The following is a 12,653-nucleotide window of genomic DNA, read 5'->3' as shown; positions in this document are numbered from 1 at the left end:
TAGCGCTTAGCACCTTGGGCCGGGCGATCGCTTCAGGAGAAGAGGCGATTGGGTTTGGTTTGAATTAGTAAAAGCGGGCTATCAGATACAAACCTGACTCCAACTTAAACCCAAAACAACTCTAACTTGACCCAAAGCAAATAATTAGGGCTTCATTCACTTCGTTCTCTCCCCCTTTCTCTTTGTGTTCGGTGTTCTCCCTGCGGTGGCGAGCAGAAAATGGTGGGCAGCTGGTGGGCGAGCAGAAAACAGCGAGCAATGAACGAAAATTGGAACTGAGGTATTTTCTTCCTCTCTTTCTTTTCTTGTTTATTATTGTTTGCCTTTTTCTTTTCCTTCTCTCCTTGGTTTTCCGCTTTTTTTTCTCTTTTTTTCTCTTGAGTTAGATCTGGTTTCTCTGTCCTCTATGCTTGCTGCTGCTCCCGTTCCTTTTTTTTTCTTTTTCTCACTTGAACTATTAACTGCAGCTGCTCCCTTTTCTTTCTTTTCCCCCCTTCTTCTCACTTGATCTGTAAAGTGTAAACTAATAACTGTTAAGATGCTATTGGGTGTTTAACTATAAAGCAATGTGTTTGAATGTTTTAGTGTTAATGATTTGAAGTAGTAAGCCAGTAAACTGATTTTTAATTAATGATAGGTAATTATTAAAGTTTGGTTTGTGGACAGCTTTTAATTAATAATAGGCTAATTATTATAGTTTGTTCAGACTTTGTGTTGAGTCGGTTGACTGTTAAGATGGTTGATCACTTGATTGTTTGATGTGCAATCTTTCTCAGACTTTGTGTTGAGTCGGTTGACTGTTAAGATGGTTGATCACTTGATTGTTTGATGTGCAATCTTTCTCAATTAATTATTTCTACTTTCTAGTGGTTAAGATGGTTGATCACTTGATTGTTTGATGTGCAATCTTTCTCAATTAATTATTTCTACTTTCTAGTGACTAATAAATGTACATAATCATGATATTATGAGCTAATTGCTTCTTTTTATTAATACATAATTACATAGGACTGTTGAAATGTGAAGACTTCTTGTTTTGTTCAAGGCTTCAAGCTTGTTGCTCTTGTGCTAGGATTGGTTATTGCTATTCGACGCTAGATGCTACTACTTGATTCTTCACTTGTAACCTGTAAAGAGAGAAATAAAATTTAGCAATGTAATTGTTAATGGTGCAATATACTACAGTAGTATGAAAAACTTGCATGATTGCATGAAATTTCACAAATATATATATTTTTCATGCATGTTTGTATATCTTGAAAAATTATGTGTCTGGAGTGCGCCTTGCTCGGGTGTGCGCATCACATTGCGTCTTGCGCATATGTACGTAAACTAATTTTGCACCCTGCATTGCGCCTCACGCATTGAAAACACCGGGCTATGAAGCACGGACACGCATAACACGTACAAATTCTGCCATGGCTCCTCTCAAGTTCATTATTTATATTTAAAATTTATTTTTTTACTGTTTATGTCACTTTTTTTATCTATAGATCTCTTTCCTGTAGCTCTACTCAAAGTCTCAAACTCATTATTCTTGAAACATTATTTGAATTATAGGATCATATATGACCAGGTAAACCAACTTTAAGAATTCATAATAAAATAAAACAGAGTGTAATGTTTTTGCTTGGCCAATAATATATCATTTTCTGTCTACATTGAAATAATGAACTATGTTGTCAATCTAACATTTTTTATTGACTTTAGTCCTTTTTAAACTTGTATGCTCATCCCTGTCTATACCAGTGTTACACAAGGTGCTAGGTGGACTAGGCGTTTCAGTCAACGCCTAGCACCTAGACGCCTAGGCGTATGCCTAGGTGTTTGGCTATTTTTAAATTATCTAATTATAATAATTGACAAAAAATATATATTAAATTCATATTAAATTGCAAAAAGTATAAATAGCAATCATAGAGCCACAATAAACAATTAAATACTAAATATCAAGATAGTAACTAAATGTTACAGAAAACGTTACATGGCCTAGACACCTGACACCTAAAGCCTAGGCGGTTTACTTATTTTTTTTTATTTTTTAATTGTAATAATTGATAGTAAATGTTCATGTTATAGAAAGCGTGGGTGCTGAACTGGTGTCTAGGTGGATTTCTTTTTTTATTTAAGTGGTGATCAAGGAGATTTTGCTGAAGGTCAGAGGAAGTAGTGAGGATGTTCATATTTGGAGGTTAGAGGAGTTTGGAGAAGGTTGGAGGACGTGGAGGCTGCAATGCTGAAAATTACAATCAAGACCTAAAGGGTGTAATCAATGTAAGCAGACAACGGTCCCCTGAGCACTCTCAAAACCTAGATGGGTAGCCTAGGTACCGCCTAGGCGCTAGGCAAAAGGCCTAGGTACCGCCTAGGTCTAGGCGTACGCCTAGCTGGACTAGGCAAAGGCTTTTTAAAATAGCGGTCTATACTAATATTTGAAATTCAGAATAAACTCAGAATGATTAGTTTCACAGTGAAATCAGAATTATTAGGTGGTATCCAAAAGAAACTCCCTTTTCAAATCATAGTTGTAAAACATTTTAAGATTTAGACGACTAGTATATTTCAAGTTACCTATTTTGTCCAATAGTAACAATTCCTCCAGCGATAATGTAGAGTACAAAAATGAGGCAAATCTCGATATTAAATTCCTTACATAAGCTTGCGAGATGATTAAAGTTATCATATGTAGATTCACTTTTTTTATCAATTGAAATTGACATGGGAGATTTTTGATTATGTTGCTAAACAACTTATCTAGGTCACCCGGACACTTCATCTTGGCTCCCGTGTCCGTGTCGGACACTCCTCAGAAACGGCTTGAGTATATACATATATTTATGCAGACATGTACCTAATTATACAATACATGCTTTAGTTTAAAACACGTGGTGCACTTATTGGACGTATATCTTACATTTCACATCAAATTTCTACAACTTGTTAGACTTGGATCAGGTTCATTTCAACCTATATATATATTATTATTTTCAATAGGTATATATATTAGTGTCCCTGTATCCTACATTTGATAAATTTGCCGTGTCCCGTATCCGCACCCGTGTTCGCACCCGTACCCCTACCAGTACCCGTGCAACATAGTTGCTTATTTAGTGTGCTATTTCTAGAATTTTGAGTTTCACAGAGAACTCTTCACTTTATTTCAAAAATGTGGATATGCCCCTTGTACTATGTTGATAAACCACTTATACCACAAATTTTTTTCTTAGCACTTACAACTAGGGGTGCTAAACCGTATCCGTATCCGAGGAAATATTCATAACTGTATCCGTTAGGATACGAATATGGTTACTCAAATCTATAACCGATTGGATACGGTTATGGATATGGTTTTGTAGTGAAATATCGGTATCCGTATCCGAAATATCCGAATACATATTAGTCATACTCTTACGATAGTTTCAATTCTTAGATTATGAAATATCCGAATACATATTAGTCATACTCTTACGATAGTTTCAATTCTTAGATTATGGATTTGTGGTTAATTTTGATGATAGTTTCAATTCTTAGATTATGGATTTGTGGTTAATTTTGATGATCAAGATGTCTAATCTTAACTTTTTAGTTATGATGAACATATTAACGAACTCTTTTGTATAGCATGAACTATATTTTTCTCAGTACTATCTAGTTTTCTCATATTCATTTTGTATCCGCATGCATAATCGCTTATATATCCGCATTTATATCCGTAACTGTATACGGTTTTAGCGGATATGTATATGAATTTTTCTTACCGAGTTATATTTGTATCCGTATCCGAGATGGGTAAGCGGATATGGATATGATAAGCATCATATCTGAGCCGTATCCGGACCGAATGCACCACTACTTACAACCCATGAATCTTAGATGATATCACTTTTTTGTCTTAACTTACTGTCAATATAGTCTTCTTTGTTTATAGTTAAACTGAGAACAAAATGTAAATTATCATCATGTGGTTCTAACGTGACATCTCAACTAACTTGGAAGTTGGAAGAGGTTCTTGTCTGGACTTCAGGGGCGGAAGTGCTTATAAAATAGTTTTAGAGTATCTGCAATTAGCCCTTTTTTTACTGTTTAAACATAATTGCTACTGAAAGTAATGGGATCGGCTGAATTTCATTCTTCCCTTATCGTCTAAAGCATGATCCTTCTATGAAAATACAGGGTGGGGAAGCCTGCTCGATATGGACCAACGAAGGAACAATGCACTCTCTCGCAGGGAAAAGCACCCTCAGATGCCTCTCTCGCATGCTCAATGAGGGCATCCATGCTGACGTCACCATCAACACTCCGGGTGGGACCCTTAAAGCCCACAAGGCCATCCTCTCCGGAAGCTCCCCGGTCTTCGAGAGCATGTTTCTCCATGATCTCAAAGAGAAAGAGTCCTCAACCATCACCATCGAGGACATGTCCACAGATGCTTGCTCTGCTCTCCTAGGTTACATTTATGGCAACATAAAGCATGATGATTTCTGGAAGCACCGCCTCGCTTTGCTTGGCGCAGCGAATAAGTATGATATCACCGATCTCAAGAGTTGCTGTGAGGAGAGTCTCTTGGAGGATATTAGTTCGGGGAATGTTCTTGAGAGACTTCAGGAGGCGTGGCTGTATCAGTTGCCTAAGCTGAAGAAAGGTTGTTTGACGTATTTGTTTGATTTCGGCAAGATTTATGACATAAGAGAGGATATCAGTAGCTTTTTTCGTCATGCCGATAGGGAGTTGATGGTGGAGATGTTTCAAGAGGTGCTCACTGTTTGGAAGTCTCTTTGATAAAATCTGAGAAGGTTAATCTTAAGAGATCCTAGGCATTATATGCTCGGGCTTTTATCTGTATACTGAGGGTATGTAGTGTGTTGGGCTTTCACAGTACCTGTAAATATTGAAAGTCTGTAGTTTGATGTTTTATGTACTCTTATGGAACATTAGGCAATCACAAGAAAGTAGCTTTCTTGTGGTTGGGATGACACTTTAATATGGAGCTAATTGTCATTAATGCATTCTATCTCAAAGTTAATTGTATATCTTATCTCGAAATTATATGCTTATTCTGCTGCTAATTCTAAAGCATCTGGTTACTTTGTGGGGGTAAAAAGGCATTGCCATTGGTTCTATGGTCATTGGTCTTCAGGGATATCATGTCCTTGTTTATTGGTAGAATCTGCTTTGTACTATGCTGTCAATATTAGATGCTTTGTTCTATGCTTATATTTTTGATCTTACATGATTTGCTGAAGAACAAATTTTTGTTTTAAACCCATTTCAACTTTTTTTTATTGAAATCGACCCGCTTCTCGGCCACGTTGCTGACGTGGCTGAGAAGTGGGTCGATTCCGCTAAATAAAAAGGGAGTCGGTCGGTTTGTAAAATAAAAAGGTGGAATGGGTTTAAATCAAAAAATTCTTCTTTGCTGAATGAATATATGGTGATGCTGAATGATTTAAATAATTTGAAGACTTAATTGCAATTAAATGCCCTATAGTTCCAACTTCGTTGCGCGCTTCAACTTTGTTGCGTCTATATGCACTTGCTCGTTTGTGACAGCCCTTATATGCCCTAAAGTTTCTAAAGCTATTTATGACCACAATTATACCTTAAAGTTTTTAAAACTTACAGTAAAATATTCTAAAGTGTATAAACACTTGCATTTAAATACCCTCAAGTTTGCATAATTGAGGGTATTAAGTGCAAATTTAAAAACTTAGGTGTATTTTAGTGCAATTTTAAAAAATTTTATGGTATACAAGTGTTGCCAAAGCAAGTGAGTATATATAAGTGAAGGCTTTTGAAAACATTTAGCTAAGAGAGAAACAACCCCTAGGAAAGTGGAACCCACAATTTCCTAATGAGAGAAGGTTGTCTTCATCCAATAAAATGGGAACCGCAAATCCACAAATCCTTGGATCTTATGAAATTGACAACTATTGATAAAATAAAAATATTTGTTCGCACTTATTGAGTTTTTTATTCTAGCAAGGACTACTTATATGTTATATATATCGTGTTACATTTCCCCGTTAATCGCTATCTGCTCCTATTTTTCTTTATTAGTAAAAGAAAATCGAGTCTAAAATTATGGTAGAATTTGCATTACTTATTGACAAAAAAGAAGTATCTGCAAATTTATCTAAATCAGGGGTGTTTCGACAAAAACACTCCTCATGCTGACCAAATTTCCCTATAAAATCACAAACCACTCCTTTTACTATTTCCCCTCTCTCATCCTTCCAAAGCTCCGATCCCTAAAATCTCATCATCCTCAAAAATCCCAAAGTCGGGTTTCCAGATCCCAAATCAATTCTCAACCATGTCGAGCTTCGCCGGAGACGAGACCGCGCCCTTCTTCGGATTCCTGGGCGCCGCCGCGGCCCTCGTCTTTTCCTGTAAGCAAAACCTAGGGTTTCATCAGATCTGATCCGAATCTAGGGTTTCTGATCCATTTTCTTTCTGATCCAGGCATGGGAGCGGCGTACGGAACGGCGAAGAGCGGCGTCGGAGTGGCCTCGATGGGAGTGATGAGGCCGGAGCTGGTGATGAAGTCGATCGTGCCCGTCGTCATGGCTGGAGTTCTCGGAATCTACGGTTTGATTATCGCCGTCATCATCAGTACGGGGATTAACCCTAAGGCAAAGTCTTACTATCTTTTTGATGGGTATGCTCACCTTTCGTCGGGTTTGGCTTGCGGTCTCGCGGGGTTGTCGGCTGGAATGGCGATCGGGATCGTCGGAGATGCTGGAGTCAGGTAAAGAGAGAATCTATTGCTCTGTAAAGTTAGATCTGTTGAATTGTTTGGTATTTGTTTTTGTTTAATTTCTGATGGTTAGATCTATTATTATCTGAAGTAAGTTAATAAACCTTGAAACTTATAAGCTAGGCTAGCTTTGGGTGCTTTTGACTTTTTATGATAAAAGTTTTTTTTTTGTAAGGGTAGAAAAGTTAGTTTTTGGTCAAACCTAGCTTTATGGGGTTTAAAGCTAGTTTCTTTGAGATGCCGCCGAACATGTAAATTTGAATAAGTTAGCTTAAAAGTTAGTTTCACCAAAAAAAAAAGCTCCCATAACACCTCTTAGCATGTTAATATGTGTATTGGTTCTAATGATGTATAGGCTGTTAGTTTTGTTAGTGTTTGTCCTTCAGATTATTTGTTAGATGGTGTTTGTCCTTTTGAGTACTTGTTAGATGTGGAAAGATCAATGGTGTAATCTAACCTAATCTACTGATGTATTGGATTACTTGTATTTAGATGGGTTTCCTACGTGTAACTTTGAGGCCTTATATTACTTGTCTTTCTGTCCTTTTTGTTTTTTGTTTTTTTGTTGTTGTTTTTTTTGGGAGGGGGGTGGGGTGGGGGATGAAAGCTTTTCTATTTCTTATGAGTGGAAATTCAATTTGTTTTTGTTGGCGTCTGTGAATCTGTAAAGTAAGATTGGAAAGATAAATGGTGAAATCTAATATTATAAAATCAGTTCAGCAGATAGGCTTCCTAGGACTAACTTTGTTCTTGTATTACTCAAGTTAAACAATTTCCTTTCTATGTAAGTCTCTCTGTCTGTTTAGTGGAAAACGCGGTTTCTAGTTGTTGAAGACTTGACTCTTCTAATTCCTCTGAACCTATTGGAAGTTATTATTATTATTTTTTGATATTTAACCGTTTTGGCAGAAATATGACTTGTTCGCACAAATTGCACTTAAAACATGTACGAATAGAGTTAAACCGATATGTGAAGTCTGAAGCATGTCAAGTTAGCTTGTTTAGACTGTGCAGCCTAGCATGATGAGTGAAAGTTATGATTATTCAAGTTGAATGTTCGTACGTGTTCTCAGTTCTCTATACGTCAACCCATACCTTGTACTGTATAGTCATTGAGGAATTCTCTCTTTCCTTGTTTGCATTAGATCGTTAAGGCTTCGAATTCTTAAAGAGACATTGTCAAACTTCTATGCAAGTGCCAAGAGTACTGGAAATGAATCATTGAAGATATATTGTCTTGGGAAGCCAAATGTACATAGTTTGATTAGGAAATTGATCTATTTAGAATTTTATGTCATTATCTTAGATTTCTACTTGAGGAGTATCAGCTATAGTGCCATACTAATAGTTTAATCAGTGAGCTGCTTTGATGGTGTGTAGAGCTCAATCCACTTATATAAAATGTGTATTAAGATTGTTTGGTTCTCATGTCTATCAGACAGCCAAGCTAATATCTGAAGCTGGAGTGTATAAGGATTAGCTGAGTTTCTACAAAGGCTAATGTTTTTCATTCTTCTCTCATGTTTGTTCTTGCCTTCTTGCAGTATTTCATTTAAACTTGCTATCTGAGGTCTACTTCTGGTTTTTTCATATTCATCTCTGACACATAGATGATCTAGTCCTTAATGATCGGAAAGATGAATTTTGTTTCTTAATTCAGGTTCTGGGGAATGTTATTATAGTATAGCATCTCTTGCTTTCTATTTTATTTTTACAAGACGTGGATATAAATTTATCAGTGAACACCTTGTTTTGTTGTTCATGTATTGTTGTTCAGAGGTTTTATAAATCATATATTGGCCTTTGATGGTTAATTGGGTAGCCTAGGTGAGTATTTTTCTCATTTTGAATATGGTGTCAATAACTCGAAACAGCCATCATTGTGTTGCATTAGACAGGAATAATATTAGGCGGCTTTGTTTAGTACCAGTTATTAGGAAATTTTTTTCACTGGCTTCAATTAGAATGAATAAAACTAAGGGAATCTTGTTTAAGTCCACTATTCTGAAGAGAAACAGGTTTAAATGTTCACGCTTTGTAACTTGGTAGGTAGGCTAGGCATCAAACTTTTTCTGCTAGAATGTTGAAAATGTCTTACTTTTCCTGATAACACTAGATCGACCGATTTCTAAGAAATCATATTTGTAGATTATTGATTCGTTCCAAGTTTTTCATTAACCAATTAGATGGTTTCTTTGTCAAGACTCAATTCTCCCTCAAGGTTGGATTTTGGCTTGTGTATTCAGACAAAAACACAAAACTTGAGCAGTGGAGAAAGTAAATTATGTGTTTATATGTGTGCAAGTGCATTTGTACACATGCACTTGTTCCGGGGATTTTTTTTAATACTTTTATGTTCCCTCCTTTTGTCTTCCCTTTTTTTTCTGTGTGGGTATGGGATCTTTTTCCTCCTCCCTTCATCTGCCTTGTTTTGTCTGATACTCAACAAAGATGTATAGGCTGGTATGTGCAAAACCATGTACTCTTAGCGCATACGTCATCTTTAAGTGTACTTATGAATGTAATTTGAGCAGGACAAAAGAGATGGGATCATGGGAGGCAAATGAAAGGTCCATTTTGCCTATATTCAATTGAATCTTAGGTAGTTGCTGTGAGAAAAATGGTCGACTTTTGTAGTATATGTTAGATATCATGGAACATCCTGGGGAACTTCTCTGTTGATTTTTGGGTTAGAAGAATTAGGCAAATGGTATAACGTGTTTCCATGTGTATTGTTAATTTGTCCTTCTAATGGTTGTTCTGCTCTTCATATGTGCTTGTATACAAACCTGTGACTATGAATTGATATATTTGGTTTGTTACTAATTGGATATTTTCATGATTTGCATAATGGGATGACGTGTGGAACTGTCTCGAGTCCTAAAACTACAGATTGGTGATTGGAAACTTTAGTCTAGTTGAGTCGTTAGAAAAAGAAAAATCCAATTTCAGATTGATGTGTTTATTTCCGCCACCAACTTCTAATCTATTTCACACTACACTTTCCTATTCATTTTGCTTATTCTGAATGTGGACGTGCCAACAACTACAAAGAACAAATACTTAGATGATTGAGATTACAAAAGTTAACTTGTTCAGATATTCTGCTGCAGGGCGAATGCACAGCAGCCAAAGTTGTTTGTCGGGATGATCCTCATTCTCATTTTCGCAGAAGCTCTTGCCCTCTACGGTCTTATCGTCGGCATCATCCTCTCTTCTCGAGCTGGCCAATCTCGAGCAGACTAAGTGAAGTCAGCCGGGCTCTATTTCCAACGATCACGAGCCTTCCTGTTTCTACAGTACTCTGTTTATTTCACTATGATATTGTTTTGAGGGATTGTTATAGATGGGAGTCCCTTCTGATAAAAACCCCCAAATCTTTGCATAACGATGTTATGACAGTTTTACATAAAACTCTCTGTAATGTGAGACACGCCTGCAGCTAGTGCTGGTTCCCATTCTATTTGTGATTCTTAATAATGATAGGTTAAATATGGTGTTTATCTGGATCTATGTTTTTTTTCCCCGTCCGACTGCTCTGATAAAATTTATGCCTTCCATATTTGTACCTTCAATCGAATCCAAGACTGTGAGCCATATTAGAATCTCTCAGCCGTCTGGATCACTCGCTCACGGTGTTTTGTAGAGTTATTCTTTATTCTGGGGAAAAAAAAATCAGATAGCTGCATTTTAGTATTTTGATGTAGAGCTCACTTCTTTTATCTTTTACGTAGCAAGATGAGATTCTTAGTTAAAATCTCCTAAGAAATATTCTTCTTAACTACTGTCACCGGTTGAGCTAAAATTTACTAGTACTAGTTAGTTGACTCAGCTATCGACGATCAAGGTAAGTGGAAGGACAATTGTGGGCAAGAATGGAAATGTATTTTCTAAGAAAACTAAATCCAAACAATAATAAGATAATTAAAATTTAGGCTTCTAACAGAAATTGAACCGCAATTGAAATCCAAGACAAATTTTGTACAAATCATTCCAGAAAATGATGGGTATGGGTTCAAAGGCAGACACAGGTTGTAAAATATGGCTAGACTTTCTAATTTGTTTTTTCCATATTGTCCATGTAATTACATAATCTTATGCATGATCGTCGAATCAATTATACACGTCATTCTTGTGGTCATGCTTTTTAAGAAAAAGAAAAAAGGAAATTCAAGTTTTCTAAAGAGGAAAAATTCCAATGAACCAATTAAATTTTTTTTTTGAAAAGAATTAAATTTTAAAGTCACTTCAATAGATGTCCTGTCATAGAACTTATTCTTTTTAATGCATATTAGTCCTTAGATATTCAATAACTGCGTATTAGTCCTCAAAATCTTGAAAATGACATATTAGTTCTTCAAATCTTATAATGGTCCCTCTGTTACCATTTTAGTTGAAAAACTTAACCATGGCTGGGTTAACTCCTAAGTTGATATCTGCGATTACCAAACTATCATTCTCTCTCTCTCTCTCATGCTTCAAACCTTTGTGAAATTAAACTTTGGGTTAAAGCTCTTTTCTAACAATTAGAGAAGAAGAACTTAAGTGGGTTCATATTTTTAAAGCGCATACTGAGTATAAGAAATGAGTTGGGATCCTTGGTGAACACAATAGGTGGGGTGGGGGGGTGGGGGGGGGAGGGGACTGCCTCTAATTGTTAGATATAATAAAATATTCCTTTCAAATCTAACATGATTTAACTTGAAGTGTCATTTTGCAAGATTCTATAGGATTTGAGGGACTAATATGCAAATTTCAAAATTAAAGGGACTATTATCTAAAAAAACTCTGTAATCTATCTAAAGACAATTACGAGGGCTTTCCAACATAAGATTGAGTTTGAACTCTTTCACCGTGTAACTTTCACCGAGAGTTGCTGGATGATAAAATATTTTTTTTTTTCAAAAAATATTTTATGTCTTAAACTAAAATATCAGAATTGTAACTGCTCCAAATCTCAACAGCATTTGAGGATCAAGACAAGTACAAAGATAATTGTGTGATTTTTTTTCCAACAATTAAATCCAAACAATGAGATAACTAAAATTAGACTTCCAACAGAATAGAACAACAATCGAAAACCCAAGACAAAATATTGTACAAATTATTTCAGAAAACCATGGGCGTGGGTTCAAAAGCAGACACAAGTTGTAAATGGTTTTTTTCACATTGTCCATCTAATTACATGACCTTATGCACATGTTTTTTTTTTTTAATAAAAAAGGAAATTCTAACTTTTTAATAGAAAAAAGTGAAGAGGGAGGCAACATACTTTAAAATTTCTTCTTGTAAATTATAAGACAAACCTTCATATGTTAGTATTCTAAAATGAATATCAAAAGCTAGTTTTCCGATAAACTCGTTGAAAATTTTGGACTTATAAATTTTTTTTTCTTTTCCAAAATTCGCTTTATAACTAAAATAATATTTTGACAACAAATTCATCTTTTTACCAGTTATAAAATTTAAAGACACTTTAATGTAATATCACAAAAAAACTAATTTTTCTTTTACGTTTAATAAATTATGACATTAAAATCCAGTCAAAACACTACAAAAGAAAAACCCTGCACAAAAAAAAACAGTCTTCATTCAGTTCCCCCCAACAAAAACTGCCGATTTTAACTCCAACTGCATTCATACTCTCCGAAGTCCAATCTCACCGCAGTGGCACAATCCGTAAATTACTCCAACTCTAGTGTCAGATCCTTACCCCTGCAACTCCCCGCAGCTTATATAACAAACTCTTCCCCTTCCTCTTTCAAAAATCAAAACCCTAGAAATCCGAAAAAATACCCAAACCCTAGCCCTAATGTCGTCTCCGTCGCCTCCGTCCCTCGATCCCAGCATCTGGAAGGCCTGCGCCGGGGCCGGCGCCGGAAAGATCCACACCGCC

At 36.0% G+C, this 12,653-nt stretch overlaps 2 protein-coding genes across 2 annotated transcripts in view; both read left to right on the top strand.

Moving 5' to 3' along the window:
- Positions 1-5,046, top strand: part of LOC109826907 (BTB/POZ domain-containing protein At1g21780) — an 8,075-nt gene extending 3,029 nt beyond the window's left edge. The window contains 1 exon segment of the mRNA XM_020393923.1: positions 4,174-5,046. Coding sequence (XP_020249512.1) covers positions 4,174-4,779 — 606 coding nt within the window. The 3' untranslated portion in view covers positions 4,780-5,046.
- On the top strand, positions 6,221-10,268 carry LOC109824908 (V-type proton ATPase 16 kDa proteolipid subunit). The gene is made up of 3 exons (XM_020391536.1): positions 6,221-6,389; positions 6,463-6,748; positions 9,871-10,268. The coding sequence occupies exons 1-3, from the start codon at positions 6,314-6,316 to the stop codon at positions 10,001-10,003; spliced, it is 495 nt and encodes a 164-aa protein (XP_020247125.1). The 5' UTR covers positions 6,221-6,313; the 3' UTR covers positions 10,004-10,268.

Source organism: Asparagus officinalis, chromosome 10 (genome assembly GCF_001876935.1).
Source record: "Asparagus officinalis chromosome 10, Aspof.V1, whole genome shotgun sequence".
Classification (NCBI taxonomy): Eukaryota; Viridiplantae; Streptophyta; class Magnoliopsida; order Asparagales; family Asparagaceae; genus Asparagus; species Asparagus officinalis.
The sequence above is the reverse complement of the archived record's forward strand: the minus strand, read 5'-3'. Positions and strand labels throughout refer to the sequence as shown.

Bases quoted from the DNA above. Each gene is read 5' to 3' on its own strand.
- LOC109824908 (XM_020391536.1), top strand. From the start codon at position 6,314: ATGTCGAGCTTCGCCGGAGACGAGACCGCGCCCTTCTTCGGATTCCTG. The intron at 6,390-6,462 runs GTAAGCAAAACC...TTTCTGATCCAG, and splicing joins CGCGGCCCTCGTCTTTTCCT to GCATGGGAGCGGCGTACGGA. The intron at 6,749-9,870 runs GTAAAGAGAGAA...ATTCTGCTGCAG, and splicing joins GTCGGAGATGCTGGAGTCAG to GGCGAATGCACAGCAGCCAA.